Source organism: Onychostoma macrolepis, chromosome 21, assembly GCF_012432095.1.
Source record: "Onychostoma macrolepis isolate SWU-2019 chromosome 21, ASM1243209v1, whole genome shotgun sequence".
Classification (NCBI taxonomy): Eukaryota; Metazoa; Chordata; class Actinopteri; order Cypriniformes; family Cyprinidae; genus Onychostoma; species Onychostoma macrolepis.
The window spans coordinates 19332138-19351462 of record NC_081175.1 but is presented as its reverse complement, the minus strand read 5'-3'; the positions used below and the strand labels follow the sequence as shown (position 1 = coordinate 19351462).

Sequence of the window (19325 nt, the reverse complement as noted above, 5' to 3'; positions counted from 1 at the left end):
GTGAATAACATTTGCAACACATCTTTACGGTACAACTTTTTATTAGCCATTTGGCGATTTTCTCTCACAAATCTCACAATTTACTCAGACGCTATGAACTGAACTGCTTCCACATCAATGACACGATAGCTCACTTGCTCTGCTATTTCCTCCAACACTTTTGGTCTAAAATCGAAGTACTACATGTCTGCCATCTAGTGGTAAGGAATACAAATGAGATATTACACCATATTAGGAACTACTTTGGCGCTTAGTGGGTTAATGATTGTTAACTGTGGTTGATACGTTTTGATGAAACATCTCTGATGAATTGTACACCAGTAAATCACAACACTGGTTACAGCAGAAGTTATTTTACACTACTATTTAAAGCTTCTGCTTTTTGAATGCGGAAGTGTGAAAGCTGCTTTAGATAGATAAACTAAACAAAATGTCAAAATGTCCATTTTTGGTGAGGGACCTTGTAAACACAGTCATAAATGAGTTAAAAAGTCTTAAATATCGAGTTGGGAGAAAACTGGATGTGTGTCAGATCTGCGTCAGGATTTAAAGAGACAGTGCTGATTTTAAAGTGAAACTTGCAGCAGCTACAATTTATATTTTATGTGAAGACAAGCTTTGAGTTTATTTAAATTAAAAGTTGTTATACTTTTCAAAGCCTATATAAAATAATGGCTTTCAATTATACTGTAATTTTAAATGGCTACAATTAATGGCATAAATTGAGGGGAAATGCATATAACTGAGTCACCGGTAGCAGTATTGGTATCAATGATACTGGCCTTCATTAATAATAGGCTACTTAGTAGAGTAGATGCCATTAAACACATATTTAATACAATCTTTATGTTGTTTTTACAGTAATTTGGAGATTTAATGTGGAAATTGACAATATGAATATATAATATCAATATGTGATTAATTGCGGTTAATTACAGAAAAATATTGACAATATGAATATATAATATGAATATGTGATTAACTGCAATTAATTACAGAGAAATGTGTTCTTAATTAGTTATTGACAGCACTAATTATCATTTTTATTTTTGCTTTTTGGCATCAGAATCACCACCAGATTTTAGGTTTCACCCACTCTTAAAATCTCAGAGGTCCACTATATTAAAAATACTGTAAATGGGCCACCAATATTCCAAACATCATAAGATCTCAATTGCACTTTGTCAATATTTCAATATTTTGTGTGCTTTTATTATGTGAGTTTTAATCTTCCATACCTCAGCAATGGTGGTGTAGACCTGTAGGATCTGCTCATGACCTTTGACCTGCCGAACACTGATCTTACAGGAGAGCTGATTGGCTGCTGGACTGTAGCGCTCCAGAGAAAAGGCACACTGCAGAGGAGACTGGCTACTGCACCACACCTGAGAGAAGGAGAATTCCTGCACCAAAAGAAGAAGAAGAAGGAGGAGGAAACTGTGAATATTTTTAGCAGGAATCAATAGAAAGCATATGTGCCTCTTTTCCTCTCCTCCTTATTGTTATTCTGCTGTTGGAGCCGCTGAAGCTAATTTACTTAGTGTCATGTCACTGACGGCCCTGCCAGAACACAGACTAGTGTGACAAAACAGGGCTTGCTATGGTTATGATTTGGATAAAAATGTGCCTGCGGTCATAAAGCTTTATGAAGAAAGGAATGGTGGGTAAACAGCATTGAGAAAAACACTCTTGAGAATGTGTCATCCAAAAACAGAAACAATTTGACAAAATAATACGAATACTGAAATATAGCTCTGCTGGTGTAGCAAATAAAACTAAATAGAGATTGCTGCTTGTCCATGCTAAACCTGACACCATGATACTAACATGTTCTCGATGGTTTCCAGAGCATTGCTATGCGTTTGCTAGGATGTTGTTATGGCCAAATAAGCTCAAAATAAGCTATATGAAGGGCATTAAATATGATTTGGGTCCCATTTTCACAAGTTTAAGGGGATTTTTGATTGTTTGGTGAGAGAAAATTGTTTTGAAGAGCATCTAAGCACTTGATTTGAGGTATGTTGCACCAAAGTTATAATACTTAAGTTTAGGGGATTTGAAAAACAGGAGTAATATATCACATTTGTGCAATTTGTCCATTAAAATCATTCCTTAAAACATAAACTTGATTGATATCATCCTGTAAAACCATACAGGTGGAAAAAACATCCTTATCTCCAGGAAAAAAGACACCGGATTCCTACCACGGCCTCTGGCTAAACTACCTTAAACAGAGCTGTATTAATATTCATACGACCAGTCAAATGAACACCGGAATTTGACATCTCATTAATATTCAGCCTCATATGCATATTAACAAAACTCATGCATATTCATACGAAGCTGGCATCCATATTCATAAGGACAGCACCTGGCAGGTGGTGAAAGGTTTGATGCTCCACAGGAACTGGGGGATGTCCTGGATGGAGACCTGCAGGCTAAAAGAGTTTGCTCTGAAGAGCAGGGTCTTGGGTTCCTCCAGGAGGCGCCCTCCTCGACCCCGTTCCACGGATACCACCTCCTGCGAGGAAGAATAAATAAAGATACAAACGCTCATGCATAAACACATCCTGACACATACAATACCCTACACCAGGAACAGAACTCAACTGATTGCTCATGTTTAAATTATTCAGCTGAAAAAACAGCCCTCCCACGCTACACAACAGCTATTTCCTGGGTATGGCGGCACCTTTAATCTTCGTAACCCGAGATGATGAAGCGGAAAGTGATTAAAAACCTCAACGCGAGGCTGACGTTTCCAACCCCTAGACCAACAAACAGGTCGAAGAAATGCCTGCATTGCATTTTTCATCTACAAGAATGGAATTACAATAACACCCTGGGCTTAATATAAAAAATAAAAAAACAAAATAAAATCTGGCAACACAACAACTAATAAATCCAAAGGTACAATGCCTTCAATTACCATCTCGGTCGAATACAATGAACGTCGTCTACCTTTCCCCTGTGCACAAATGCAACACGCACACAAAATGGCATGCAGAACAGGAGTGAGAGACACTGGATGGATAGAATCGGCATTGATGAAAGGCACGGGTGATTTTGTGCTCTTTGCATCTATTCTGTGGGAATTGTTGACAATGGCACAGTAGTATTAAAAGCATTAGGTCTCTCTCTCTCGCTTTCTCTCTCTCTCGGTCACAAAAGACAGGAAAACAGTCTCTCGCTGTGATGGCTGCTGATCGATCCTGGCCTGAATTCGTTCAGTTTCCAGGGAGGAATTAATTTGCTGTTTTGTGAAATGCAAACAATGCTGACAACAAAGAGTACAAAAGAAGAAAAAAAAAACGGTGGGTGAACGGCTGGATAAACAAAGTGGAAGAGTGCTTTGGTGTGGAGAAATACAATTTTGACCATTCACTCGTGAGTGTGTCCTTTTTGGGAAGAAGACTTCACAGAACCGAGATCTGTCACACACGCGTGGTTGTTTTTCTGTCATGGTGGAGACATTCCATTGACTTCTATTGTGTTCATATTGAGCTAATGGTACTGTCTATTCACTTCACCTAACTCTCAGGTCTGCATTTTTATTGAGATATTATACAGGTCATTCTACAAGATACATTGGGGTTCCCCTACATACACTACCGTTCAAAAGTTTGGCATTGGTAAGTTTAAAAAAAATAAAATTAAAAAATCTGCAAGGATGCATTAAATTGATCAAAAGTGACAGTAAAGACTTCTACAATTACAAAAGATTTATATTTCAAATAAATGTTGTTCTTTTGAACTTTCTATTAATCAAACAATCCTGGAAATAAGTCTATCAAGGTTTCCATAAAAATATTAAAGGGGTCATGGCATGGATTTTTATAAAATGACCTGTTTTAAGGGGCGTGTCCTTTAAGGCCTGCCAGTACTTGGCTACTGTTATGATTGGCTAACGTCATTGCATAGGAAACAGTCTAAACCCTATTTCAAGTGAGTGTTTTGACAACATAATCAAAATAAAACGGTTATTTCCAGACAGTGCGTTATGAAATCATTTACTTACGGTTTGTGATGCAGCTGCAGTCTGATCTAGGACCGCTTCATCTTTCAACAAATGTTTCTTTGTGAACTCTCCATGACACTGTGCCTTGTTTACAAAACAAAATCCTCTGACACAATCCAGGGTGCCATTAAAAATAAACTATCCACTTGTTCCTTATGCTGGGAACCTTCTGATATCTGTACAAAGACGCGAACGAGCGTCAGTTCTTTCACTCCATTTGTCCTATTGAGGACAGACTCAAGTGCGTGGTTGTCAAACTGAACTGAAAAATTCAATTCTGGTACCTTTATGAAGACATAATAATATCCCAACATATATTAAAGTTTATTAATTTAGCTTTGAGTGCAAAAACACTCCAGACATGGAGAGAAAAATAATGCCACTAATTTAGTTTGTGTACGTCTTGAGGCTTCAATGCAACACAAAGACATCTCCACATCTCCATAACTGAGAAGAAAAGATCCATGTGAAACATTAAATATAAACGACACATTATGCTTTCTTCATAAAGTGAAGAAATTGTAAGATCCATGTGTGTGCAGAACAAAGACTTCTCTGAAGCTGTGTCCACTCAGCTAGACATCATGCCTAACAGAATGTAAATCACTTTTAATTAGCTCACAGAAAATATTCAGTCACGTAGTGAACGCATGAAGCAAGAGTGGCTCACTGTGTCTTTGTAATTTAAGAAGCTATTCTATCAGTTTGCTGGAGATGTGTGTGTGCATGAGAGAGAGAGAGAGAGAGAGAGAGAGAGAGAGATTGGTCCAGCTGACTTTCAGTGGAGCGTAAAACCAGAGTACCCACAGGGCATGACGGCTAGCCATAACACGCTGCCCCATGAATGCAAATATCCCATAAGCCGTGGATTTCCATCTAATGCCATATGCAGTGTGAAGGGGACATGTATCATGACATTTAAGAAGACTACATCTGTGAAAGCTAAAAACGCACCCTATGGAAAGACCAGTTAGGACCAGCATGAATTGGTCTGAATAAACCAGTGGCTTCTTAAGTAGTGCATCAGCACCCAAAACACAACATGTCTTTACACACCTGAAAGGCATGGGGCGAATCATCGACGCAGTACACTCGAATGCTGTAGTTGAGGAAGTTGGGCTCCATGTTTCCAAATGCAGCCAGTCGGAGTCTCTTCCCTGCCGCCTGTGTGAGGGCCTCTCCCACTAAAGCGTAACACCCTGGCCTCTCCACCAACAGGTGGCAGCACTGAGTGTCCAACAGGCAGTAATAAGAGGTGCTCTCCTCTTCCACAGTCATAACCTCCTGTCAGAAACACACAAAACACAGTCAAAATCCAACTGTTGGTGTGTCATATGTACAAGACTTACGCAGTATGACTGCGATTACATTAGGGTTTGCTATTAGGGACAACTGAGGTGACTGATAAATGTTATTCTTTTTCAGAGGGCAACAGACTTTAGCTAGACCAAGTCTGCAACAGACCTTAGTCAGGGTAGGACCATATTTAATTTTTGACATTAAAAACAAAGCTGTGAGGGAAATAAGTACAGTGCGTTCAATGGATTGTACTGTCATTTAACAACATATCGGTTGTTCAGATGACAAATTGTCTTCCAGAAAAAAAATAAAAATATCAAAAATAAAAAGTACAACTTTCAGTAGTCAAAAACAGTTTTGAAAGTTGTAAACGTGTAAATTATGTGATCTAGGACATGACTGATGATGTCATTCATTTTCAGATGGCAAAAGTCTGCAATTCTTCACAATTCTACACAAAGCTGTATACTTTGTCAAAATTAAAAGTTATAAATAATTAAAAATGTTTTATAGTTTCTGCATATATTCGACAATATGCATTGTTCTGTACACTCTAAAAAAAGATGGTTCTTTAAAGGTTCTTTACATGCAGTAATGGTTTTATTTAGAACCATAGCATTCTGAAGAACCCTTTTATGCTGAAATGGTTCTTTGTGTTAGAGTTTAGGGTTCTTTTTTCCCTCCCTTTTTTTTTCAAATCTGTAACTGTCAAATCACCTCATTACTGATTTTCTGGAGTTCAGTGATACAACTACACAGACTGTCAACACACTCTCAACAGGTAAATGATTTCATTCTTAAATGTAAATACAAATTTAACTTGTAACTGGTTTCCAAACAAACATGTTCTTATGTTTTTTTTTTTATTTGTTTTTTTTAGTTCTTGGTCACATTAAGTCTGTGCAGCTCTGCTAAACTGTGGAAACTTCTCTCCTCTTCTCCACTAAGTAAAAGAGACAATGAATTTATAATTTATATTGTTATATTTTTATAATTTATATTGTTCATTACTTGGGTTTATGTATAAACATACCCAGTCACAACTTTTTGTTTTACTTTTGTGTATTTATTCATGTTCAATATCAAATGTCATTCATTAATGTATTCTAATAACTGTTGTTAAGAGCACTGAAAATTTTGCATGTCAATAAAAAAAACTTAATTCACACAACATGCTGCTGTTGTGGTTATTGTTTTAATGTAAACCCCTAACCGAGGCTACACTCTTAGATGCCTCATTACTGATTTTCTGGAGCTCAGCCATCCAACTAAACAGACTGTCAACACACTCTCAACAGGTAAATCATTTCTTTCTTAAAATGTCTATAAATTATAACTTTCAAATGCTAATTGGTTTCCTATGTCTTTTCTCTTTTTAGTTTAAGAGAACATGTAAGTGTGACCAGCTCTATTCAGTTAAGGATACTCTCATCTTCTTCACTAAGTAAGTAACAAAGATATTGAATTTATGGTCCATTTTGTTACTAGGGTTTATGCATAAACATACCCAGCTATCCCATGACTTTATATTACTTTTTCCTTTTAACATTGTGAAGTGCTCACATACTACTTTTGGCCTTGTTTTCACATTGTTTCCAATTGTTTTCACATAAACAAATGAAAGGAGACAAACTGTATATCTAAACTCAATTGTGCATTTCAGATGCTGTCACATCTTACAACCTCATCATCTGCAGAGAGAAACTGCCATTCAATCACGCCAAAATACAGATAACGATTAACTTAAAGGCATCATAGAGGATTGTGAAAATACTTCACTGGAGCTTGGTCTTCAATACACTATTTTATGTTCTATTTTGTTTTACTTCTTTAAGCATTTTTTATGTTCAATGTCCATTGTCATTCATTAATGTATTCTGCTAATAACTGTTGTTAGAACGCTGTCATTTTGCTATAATTTCATGTCATTAAAAAAAAATAAAAGTACCTAATTGACACGTTGTTGTTGTTGATTTTATGAAAACCCTAATAGACACTTCAAGATATAAGACCAGGCAGATAGAGGGGTAAAAAACAATATTAATAAATAATATATACAAATAATACTAATATTAATGATATTAACATACTAATATTAACGAAAAACTATCATTAAAAAGGTTATTTATAACACCATTAAGGTCCTATATAGCATTTTCAAAGCATAGTTCTATATGGAACCCTATAAAAAAGGTTCTATTTAGCACTAAAAAGGGTTCTGCTATTGTTACAAGCTGAAGAACCCTTTTCTGGTACTGTTTAGAACCATTTTTTCTTAAGAGTATAAACATTTTTCCAGTTTTAAAAAGTAAAAAAAAAAAAAAAAAAAGTAGTACTATCTTTGACAACAAATAAATAATTAACCTTTTAATTAATTATAATAATAAATATATACACAAATTGTTTTATCATTTACATTTATTTTATTTTATTTTATATTTATTTTAGTGTCTTTAATCTATTTTATTAAAATATAATTTATTATATGATACTATATAGTACTGATATAATCAGGAAAAATATTTATTTTATTTATATTTATTTTATTAAATTATAATTTATTACAGTAATACACTATTAATATGAAAATAAAAACACTGTATAAATATAAATAAATGAAATGAACAAAGATAAAATCTAAACTAAAATTATACTTCCTTATGCTGCTTTTTTTGTGTGAGTGAGAGAGAGAGAGAGAGAGAGAGAGAGAGAGAGAGAACCGTTTTGTTAATGAAATGTTTTTGAACGTTTGATTACGATCAGTGCTAGAATGACTGTTTTTGAATTGCTTCCCTCATCTTGAAAACAACCACAATTGCCAAATTCATGAGTGGTGTTACTGCTTCCCATTCCCTTCACTTAACTACAACACCAGTGACAAAAACACATTCCAACCAAGAGTAAAATAAATGCATTTTTTTAAACTCAGCTAAAACATTTACAATTGACCATAAATGATATACGATATGCTGTAAAGTTTATAGTACAAGCATGATTAAGAGATAACTTGGCTCCACATCCAAGAACGGCTTCCATGCTGATCGACGGTTTTTCATTTCTAGAACACGGTTCAATTGCTTTTAATGCAAAGTAACTAGGCCTCGTTGTCATAAGCACTGACAGCTACTTACTTTTGGCAACCCTGAGGCTTTTCACAGGCCGCTTCACTTTAAAAAATCCCCAGTCAGCATAAAAGTATATACACACACGTTAGAAAAAGGTGAAGATCTTTAGCTGAAATTATGCTTCTCTTTTCTTTATAGCTCTGCAGATGGAAGCACAGCTTGATTATTATTATATGCATCTGGTATTTGAATGTCAGGAACAGTGGGTGTGTAGCGGCCAGCAGGAACTGCGAGTCCAGGGTCTCCATTTTACCGTCTGAATATAGCTGAAGCTAAGCATAACTTTGCCCCCCGGAGCGACCCGAACCATTTGCGACGCCGGAAAGCTTGATATTTCACATCTAAACACACCATTGCACAGAAAGCATTGTCTATTACCCACAAATCAGTGGGTGCACATTAAAGTGTGCTTTCCGTCTCACACAAGTGGTAAAAACGCACAAAAAAGGTGTTATTCTCAATTCTGCGGGGACATTACTCTCAGCCTGCCTCTCACTTGCTCTGGCATTATGCCTGCGAGAAAAAAGCTCATTATTTCAAACAACCATCAGAGGTCTCAGAGTCTTTAACACGGCATCAAAATGACTCGCTTGCACAGAAAGAAAAGGAGTTGATTGGTATTGTGATGTGTCTTTGAATTAGAGTGTCTGCGTTTGATTATAGTCTGCTGAAATGTCAGGTCGCACAAACACAAACAGAGATGGTTTCCCCAGGGTCAGTTTGCGTCAGTGAGCTCCAGCTCAACTTTGATGAAGTTCTTTCAACACGTAAGAGCGGTACGAATCCCACTTTTATAAAGAACAGCAAAATATCAAAGGGAAAGGACAGTGTTAATAAGAGAAGCACAGAGAGCTTCTCCCATAAAGTGCACTCAATGGGACACGCGTTGTAGGAATAGAGGGCATATCTAGTGATTCTGTCATATAGTAACCTTCAGCATTCGTACTTTAGAATGACAGTTCTTTATAATTACCAGCACACTGAGATTTCCCATTAAACTACATGATTCAGACTTTACACTCATTCAAGGCAAGGAATGGCTTCGCTATGTATTCTAATAGTTAAAAGTTAGTTCACCCATAATTGAAAACGCTGTCATTAATTACTCACCCTCATGTCCTTCCGAACCCGTAAGACCTTCGTTCATCTTCGGAACACAAATAAAGATATTTTTGATGGAATCCAAGAGCTCTCTGACCCTTTTTAGACAGAAACGCAGCTGACATGTTCAAGGCCCAGAATGGTCGTAAGTACATTGTTAAAATAGTCCATGTGACAACAGTGGTTCAATCTTAATTTTATGAAGTAACTGACATGGAAGAGAAGAAATTGTTGAATAAAGTTGTTATTTTTGTTTTCTTTGTGCAATAAATTGTATTCTCGTAGCTTTATGAAATTACGGTTGAACCACTGCTGTCACGTGGATTATTTTAACAATCCCCTTACGACCTTTCCGGGCCTTAAATGTAGTAGTTGCATTGCTGTCTATAGGGTCAGAAAGCTCTCGGATTTCATCAAAAATATCTTAAATTGTGTTAAATTGTGTTAAATCGAAGGTCTTACGGGTTTGAAACGACATGAGGGAGCGTAATGACAGAATTTTAATTTTTGGGTGAACTAACCCTTTAAAAACTAACTTAAATAGTTAAAGACACTTTTATGTCACATTTTTCTTACCTCCCAGCTGTTGTCCTGGGTTTGTCTCTTAAGCTTGATATTCCAGTCTTCTGAACTCACATCCGCACAGTGGGCTATTGTCAAGGCAACAGGGCAGGAAAGGGTCAGGCTAGGAGGGCCGTACGTTACTTCTGGACTCAAAAGTATCTCCTGACCTTCATCAGACAAAGCACTGAAGATACAGACACAGAAAGAGGGATTAATTGATATTGTTCAAAAACAACAACAACAAAAGATTAAATTAGTATTGCAGCGCTGCTAATACGGTTAGTTCCTGATGATTAACTGCTGTTTTTTCTCATTTGTAAATGACTTTGGATAAAAGCATATGCAAAATTAATCAATGTAAAAAGAAATGCTTCTGATTCTACTTAATTGGCATGAAACATCAGATGGAAAAACGCACACGCAGAAAAAAATAAAAATACTAAAAGATGGGAAATTACACTTCTCTATGGTCCGCCTCCCTTAGTTACTGTTGCTAACTCTCACAAGCTTTACAAAATATCCCATAGGAATAAACTAAGGAGTTCAGTGTGATTTTCAATGAAACAATTGATTGGATACTATCCTTACGTGGGCTGGAATCAATTGTGACATTTATTTCAAGATGTGGAAAAGGAAAGAAAAAATACGGATTGTGTCATCTCTGAACATTATACCATTTTGGATAATCTCCTTAAAAGTGCATTTACTTTTATCAACTTTCCAAACTGTAAAGTAAATATGAGAACTACAATGATAACTGAAACAGCCAAACAGCCAATCAGAATCCACCTGACTATAACAAGCTCGAGCATTTAAAGCACCAGATGAGTACAGTATACGCTTATAATAAACAAAATAGAACTATCCATAGGTGTGGATGCTAATATAATTGCTATAGTTATCATTCTTGATATGAACAGGCCTTAAGAGTTTAACCCCATAATAACAGTGTGCAATGAATTCAGTTTTATTTTTCTATAAGTTTTCCCAAATTAAAACATGCTGTCCACTATCAAAATAAAATACAGGTCAAGAGAACAACTTGTGTGAAACGCTCATGGGAAATCCTCGCTCAATATGTGCTGTAGTGTCAAAATAACAGTATTGATTTCACCAGAAGATGCCGATGTTGAAATAAATGGAATTAGTTTGGTTAATAAACACGAGGGCAAGCTACTGCGATAACACCATGAACAAACATTAGCTAGAAACACAAGCAGATTTGTTAATGGAAACATGCCAAGTAGCCGCACAGCTATCCTTGCAAACACAACCGATTAGCCTGCAGACTCAGCGCTAATACAGATATATTGTACTTTGCTCTGGTTGAAGTGATTCCAGAGGGCAGTTGGACTTGACCGTGTGTGGATCAGTCAGTGTGTGTGTGTGTGAGTTCACTGGTCGATCGTGTTGTTTGAAGTGCTTTCTGAGGAGCCTGGTGACATATTGAGACAGTTTGGATGTGTTAGCGTCGATCGATATGACTGCTGTGGATCCTCAACAAGGATTAGTCATCTACAGCAGGGGGAGTTCAGGCTGGCCTGGATGGCGCCATGGAGAACTAACACATTGACACAGCAGATTACATGAACCAGACACCTGCTGTTAACAGAACCGTGATGATTTACAATTCAGTACTCTTTGCACAGAGATTCAAGAGATTTTAATACTTATGAGTGGTGTTTGTCCATGTGGAACTGTCCATTGACTGTCTCTGCTGAGGTGTTTTGAATAGTCTTTAATATGTAGCTATGTAGGTTCTGGATGTTTGCTTCATCATTACCTAGCCAAAATCTCCATGTTTGGAGGCTTTTCAACAGTTTTATTGCCCAGCAGGCAAAAATCCAATATCCTAATCGATTAGAACACACTCTTAAAAAGTTTAGCATTGCTGGATCCATTGAGAACCTTTAACATCCACAGAAACTTTCCATTCCACAAATGGTTCTTTTTCTTTTAAGAACTTTTGAGAACAAAAATGGTTCTTCAAATCTATTACGTTGCTTTGAAAACCCTCTTTTGGAACCTTTATTTTAAGAGTGTAATTTGAGGTGTTCATGATTGTAGCAAAACAGGCCAAAGTTCAACACTTAATGCCCATAGGAAAATATTTTGAAGAATGCTGGTAACCAAACAGTTTTATTGACCATTGACTTCCATGTTATGGCCAAAAATATCAAATATTCTTTTGTGTTCGACAGAAAAAAGAAAGTCATACATGTTTGGAATAAAATGATGGTGAGTAAAGGATGAATGAATTTGAATTTTGTGTGAGTTATTCCTTTAAGGCTATGGATTTAGACAAAAGCACCACTAATTATGATGCTTCTGATGAACATATGGGCAGAATATCAAGTATTTATTTCCTTCGAAGCAGGTGGCGGGCTGAGACAACCGTCCAGTTACAGCGTTTGACACTGTACCGTACCAACAGACCAATCAGTCACTTAACCGCCTTCTAATCGCTCTCGCTCTGCATCGGCACTGTTTGTTTACATGTTGATTTATTTATATTGAGTAATTACCTGTTCCCTCCCAACATCCTCCATCTATTGGCATTGTATCCAAACTCTTTTGTGTCTGAAATAAAGGCAATTAACGCTGATGAAGCAGCTAAGCTTGTTTTGCCATTCTGGAGAGGAGAGAGAGTGTTACTTGACATTTACAGCCGTTTAATGAAACTCTCGCAAACACTAGAAAAAACATTCATGAACATAAAACGCAGGGCTCACAGTCCTGAAATATCAGGAACAGCGGTAAACAAATGAAAAACAGTTGAAGGGGCCTCAGTATTGATTGATCTGAGTGAATCTGTGGATGCCCTCTGTGCTTTTTAATAAACAGACCTATTAATTACAATGGTGTAGAGACCTGAATGCTATTAGAAGTGTCACACACCTTTAGATGTGGGTTTTGAATGAGGAAGAACAATATGTTACATAACTATGGTGAAAAACTGGGTAATTATAACTAAACTATAACTACTAAAACTAAACCCATAAAATCAAATCTTAAAATATAATATAAAATACAAAAAAAATAATAATAATAAATTGTTTAGATAGCTAGATAGTCATCCTTTTTTTTAGTTTAACTTGGTGTACTAAAATAACTAAAGATAAATTTGAAATAATTAATAAAACCTATATACACATCTAAAAGGGATATCACAAAAATAAAACTCAATCAAATCATTAAAAAAAACCTAGAAGCAATGTTGTTGAAACAACAAATGTTGTTCAATCCATTCAGATTTGCAAATATTTTTTTTTATGCGGAAACCAAAATTATAAACATTATATATTTACCATGGGTCTAGTTTACCAATACACTAGAATGTCTTATGCTTATAAAATGTACTAGTAACTAGTAAAAATTAGTAATTTTACACATTAAACAAAAAAAAAAAAAAAAAAAAAACAACAAAACAACAACAACAACAACAAAAAACATTTTTTTTCCAGTTGTTATCTCACCAAGTGAACCACGAGCATCACTGGAACCCTGAAATAAATAAATAATAATAAAATAATAAATAAATAATTTATACAATAATTTTAATTTACTTATAATTTTATTTTATTAATTGAATGATAATTTTATATAAAATAAATAAAAATACAATAAAAAAAATGATTGGTTCATGAAGCCCTAATTGTGAATTTGTATTTTTCATCTGCTGTCACCTTTTTCCTTCTCACGCAGACACAAGCCCAGAGACCGAACAGACAGAGAACAGAGTTCAACAAATTAAAACTAAAACTACTCCCTCAGGAAACCACCACAACAAGCTGCTTCATTGCATTTTGTGCCACAGGCATTATGGCCTGATCAATACGAACAATTATCTCAAATAGATCAAACTGCCTATAAGAGAAGGGAAGTGTTTGACTATAAAGCACTGTTCAACTGATGGCAATTTTGACACAGGAGAGCATCAAGCCGTGTCGCTGAATGCTGGAAGTACTTAAGTAACTGGACATACAATTTGAAAATATTGCTACTAAGATCTGCCATTGCTTTGTCACTCTACACTGCAGTTAGTATGAACAGCCATTAAAAAGTGCAGTCTAGTCCTGTCAAAAGTCACTGCTAGCTAGTATGCAAAGGTCCAGCCATTATTTATTTCCCCTATTTCATCAAATGTAAAGAGGATCCGGAGATGCAGTGCTAATAACAAGGAAATGCATCACCTATTGATTTACCAGTTTAATATCCGCCAGGATAGCAAAAAAACAAGCCTGCTTTCATTAACGCAGTGTGAATCATTTCCTAGTAATACAAATGTTCGGTGTGATGTCCAGGTGAATCCACGGGGAAGCGTACAGCAGAGCTTTAAGCTCTGCAAATAGCCCAGAGGTCTGAGCAAACTCAATCCTATCACTGTGAACAAATAAAAAGAGTCTCTGATTGATCCTTTTTCATGACTCTGCTCTCTATAGCCGCTGTTATGAGGACTCTGGAGATCGTGCGGCTAAATTTAGGAGGTTCCGCAGATTGATTTCTGCTTCTCTCTTCTTCTAAACCCCCTCCCTCCACCTTCTGTAGATGCTTTGTGGTCAGATTGCAGTGTTGTGGATTGAATTTCTCCCCGCCACTCACCACAACTGTCAAAAGATAGGCTTTGACTGACAGCTGGGTTGAGCAGCTAGAGTTTGACTGACGGATAGCTGCGTGACGGTAGTGTTGGCGCGTCGGATGGGAGATGGGGAAGCAAACAGCTCTGAGCTTATCGGACGCTGCAGGTACCTTCATCTGCAGACTTGCTGAGATTGAGGTTTTCATCTATGAGCGCTGAAGAGTCTCTGAACACTCGTGACCTTTGATCTCTATCAATCCCAGCGAGTCTACGACAGCGATTGAGGATTGAGAGCCAAGCGAAAGGTGTCTTCCGTCTGATTGTAGGTGACATTCGTGAGTTTTACAACTTTAGTTTTAAATCCCCGCTCGTCAAAGTTTGCTCGTAATTTCTGGAGAGTTAATCCCAAAGTTAAGCAGCTCACCAGAACAAAGCAAGTGGCATTCTGGGAGATTTTCGCTCCTGAAACACAAACTGCATTACGATTTACAGCAAACAGTTTTCACTCCATCCTTCATAGTCAGCAGAGGAGAGGATATCTGTAGAAGTTCACTTTACTTGACAAAATATGTGACCCGGACCACAAAAACTTTTTGAGATTTATACATCATCTGAAAGCTGAATAAATAAGCTTTCTATTGGTTTGTTAGGATAGGACAATATTTGGAGATACAACTATTTGAAAATCTGGAATCTGAGGGTGTGAAAAATATTGAGAAAAGTCCCTTTAAAGTTGTCCAAATGAAGTTCTTAGCAATGCATATTACTAATCAAAAATTAAGTTTTGATATATTTACGGTATAATGTACAAAGCATCTTCATGGAACATGATCTTTACTTAATATCCTAATGATTTTTGGCATAAAAGAAAAATCTATAATTTTGACCCATACAATGTATTGTTGGTTATTGTTACAAATATACCAGTGCTACTTATGACTGGTTTTGTGGTCCAGGGTCACATATGTTAATTTGGAATAGCGCGCGACATCAGACACGGACTACTTATTAGAAATGTGAATTCTATACCTCGAAAATACCTTTTTAAAATGAATACACAAGTTATTAGTTATGCCAAATACTTCAGCAGACATACTGAGTATAAATTATTTTTAAAAGTCCTTATCCTTAATAAGGAAAAATCAAGAATGATGCAAATTCATTGGATAAAAACAGCTGGAACACTGAAGAACATCCAGTTCCTAAAACTCCTGGAATCCTGTAATTAAATTATTTTAATCAGAGTTATTTAACTTTTTTAAATAGCTGAAACTAGGTGTATACATAGATTAAAAACAGGTTGAAAAAAAGCTGAGGGCAAGGGGCTATTTGAATATTGTTGTGGAGATGGGGGACCTTTGAGTCAAAACACTGATAACCACTGATTTAGCATGCTCACATCGTAGTGTGAAGTCCACAGTGCTGGTCTCAGGTCGACTACAATGCCATTGTTTTAGAGTCACCATCTTTTTTTCCCTTGTTGCGACAGGATGGCACAGCTGGCTGATAACCTGCTTGACTCGGATGTGTTTAACCACTCTCGTACACAGGCCCAGCATACTAACGCTATAAAAGTACACCTTTCTAAATGAGCCCCAGGAGAACCGGTCGCACCAAGCTGCCTTCAATATACAGGCCTGCCGTTATAACTACAGAGCTGCCTCTGAAACATAATGCCGGCTCTCAGCAGAGAGCGAGACTGACTGACTGATGGATACAGCGAGCAGGGGCAAGATTGATGGTAAGAATGGGAAATTGAGGTACAGAAAGCAAGAAATGGGAATAAAATGAAAAGTGCCCTACTGATAACACCAGAGTGTTGTGTTTGGGTTGCTAGTGTGATACCCACCATGACCACCTTAGCTTACCAGCTTCACCAAACAATATGTTCCTGGATGGCAAGCTACTTGCTGCTAGTGAACAACAGAGCTAGACAAGTTCACCAGCTAGAAAAGCATCAAATCATCAGTTTGTGTGTGAGAGAAAAGCTCATTTCCATTACCTAGTGAGCTGCCTTGATGCCTACATACACTGAAAAAAAAAAAAAAAAATTTTACTAGTTTTTCTTGTTTTCTAGTATAAATATCTAAACATTCTTGAATCAAGATACATTTACCTGACAAGCAAAATGACTTTAGATATTAATTCTTGTTTTCTGAAAAAATTTTTAGAATTTAGTTACTTTTTGCTTACAACAAGAAAAAACTTGTTTTAAGCAATTTTAGCAATTTTGACATTTTCTTTTTAATATCACTTCGCTTCAAGTAAATATATCTTGATTTTAAAAAAGTTTAGATATTTGCAATGTAAAACAAGACACTGACAAATATACTAAGAAAATATATTTTTATTTATTTTTATTTTTTTGCAGTGTAGGTAGCTGTCTTGTAAGAGAACACCCTAAATAGGATTATTATAGTTAACTAAATATGTTAATTAAAACTAAAACCATAAAAACATTTGTCACAAAATAATAATAATAATAATAAACATAAATTATTTTACTTTAGCTAGTTTTCAAAGCAAAATATCTAATTATCATTTATTATATTAACGAAATATATTTACAATGAAAATGGAAAATTTAAAAATAATAATAAAAAAATAAAAACTATAATAGTATTTCAGTCATACTAAAATAACACTGGTAACACTTTACTTAAAGCCTTTATGTACAATGCATTATAAAAGTAGTTTTAATGCATTAATTATGCCTTGTAGTGCACCTTATAATGCAATGTACAATCTCATGAATAATTGTAACCACAGTTATAACACTTATCAATTCATTGTTACATTATGCATTTTAAATTCTGTTATAATTATAATGCATTATACCCTTTAACAACCCTTTATAATGCATTATACATAAAGGCTTTAAGTAAATTGTTACCATAATACTAAACGTAATGTTCACTGGATTTGGTCAATTTGTTTTTTTTTAAATTATTTTTATCGATATTTTTCAGTATTGAATGACTGATAAAGTTTTGTCCGCCATCTTCTATGTACTGTATTTCCCTACGTTAATTGCAATTCTCTACAAAATACCTTAGAATCCCATAGAATTTGACAAAAATGAGTTATCTTACAAGACAGCATAATTAAGTTGGATCAGCCTCCACATCGGGCCATAAAATTCTCTTTCCACAGGCAGCTCTGTAGGTTTTGGAACAGAACAGAAGAGCGAGTTGAATACAGTCTCTATTTTGTGCGTCAGTGTCCTGGATATATTACCTGGAGTCCTGCTGGGTAATGCTCATGTACAGTTCCCAGGTTGTGTCCTCTTCAATCGCACCGTGAGGCACCAGCAAACTTACACCTAGCCCAAGATAAGACACACACACACACACACACACACAAAACCAAACAATTTATATGATCTGACAACATGACGGAATGGGACTTGTATGCTAAACTGGAACAAACAAAGTTCCTCTTTTGGAAACACCCTTAATTTCCCAAAAGCCCTTTCAGTATAGTTTGGTGCGAGGCTGGAATTTAGAAACAGCAGAACATTTTTCTTGTGGGACTCGTGCATGACAACACGTCTTCTTAAAAATCAATTCAAAACCTTCCTTACGAATGCTTGTGTTCGACGCACATGTGCACACACCTTGTGAAGTGACAAGGCGCCTGTAGAGTTGTTAGAGTCACTATTCATCTGTAAAGGTCTTAAATAGGATGAGCGAGAACTCCAGCACACTTCAACAGATGCACTAGCCTCTAACCTTTCTCACACACTTCTGCCAGCCTGTCAAGGCTCTTTACTGCATGTGACAGGATCAGAGGTGGAAAAGAGCAAGGGAGTGTAAAGGAGGGAGAGGAGAGAGAGAGAGAGAGAGAGAGAGAGAGAGAGAGAGATGGACCCTAGAGACTCCTAAATCAATGCCGCCCTGCTGGTCTGTCTGCCTCTCTGTCAGTTGCCCCCTCTCTCAGCCACTGGGTGCTGTGTGCACAGCCTCACTAACGCACAGCACAGCCACTGGAAATACTGTGCGTGAGAGAGAAAGACATGAAAAGAGAAATGGAGAGAGAATAAAGAAGAGACTGGTGTGTGTGTCTGCATACCAGTTTGTCTCTCCCTAGACTTATGAACCACGCCATTTTGGCCTACAACCACCCACTTAGACAGGACATGTAAAAAAAAACAATCACGTTTTTTAAAATTATTTTTTACTTTTATAATGTGGAAAATCTTCAAGTCACCTTGTTATAAAAAAATAAAAAAAACTGAAATACTCCCCATGAGGTGTGTAGACATATATACAATATATATATTTTTTTATATTTTATATTATATATACACACTACCTTTTTTCTAATCATATTATATTTTTTTATTTCATATTTTGTATATTTTATATATTTATTTATTTATTTAAGTACCAGTAAGCCTTTAACAATGGATTTATGAATTACAATTCTGTCATGACAACTCTCGGAAGATTTTAGCATGGTAATGGATATGACAATATTAATGTATTTGGTCTTGGCGGAATAGATCTGCTACGCTGCTGCTTCTGCTGAATTGCTGCTGTTGTTGGTTATTGCTGTAGTTGTAGATTATTGCTGCTGCAAGCAAGTACAAGAACTTGCTACTGCCAAAGCATATGGCATATGGTGCTGTGAGTATTTA

The 19325-nt window shown here is 36.2% G+C and overlaps 1 protein-coding gene across 8 annotated transcripts in view; it reads right to left on the bottom strand.

The window, feature by feature from the left end:
- The window catches only part of unc5da (unc-5 netrin receptor Da), a 201987-nt gene that overhangs the window by 14224 nt on the left and 168438 nt on the right, over positions 1 to 19325 (bottom strand). For 7 of the 8 annotated variants that reach the window (XR_009268072.1, XM_058759005.1, XM_058759006.1 and 4 more), the window contains 5 exons: positions 17924 to 18008; positions 10120 to 10291; positions 5075 to 5302; positions 2372 to 2521; positions 1239 to 1403 (listed from right to left, as the gene is read on the bottom strand). Coding sequence is in view for 7 of the 8 variants with exons in the window: in XM_058759005.1 (XP_058614988.1) it covers positions 1239 to 1403; positions 2372 to 2521; positions 5075 to 5302; positions 10120 to 10291; positions 17924 to 18008 (800 nt within the window). In the remaining variant the exon portion in view is untranslated. The remainder of the gene's footprint in view (positions 1 to 1238; positions 1404 to 2371; positions 2522 to 5074; positions 5303 to 10119; positions 10292 to 17923; positions 18009 to 19325) is intronic. The other variant, XM_058759009.1, reaches the window with a different exon arrangement.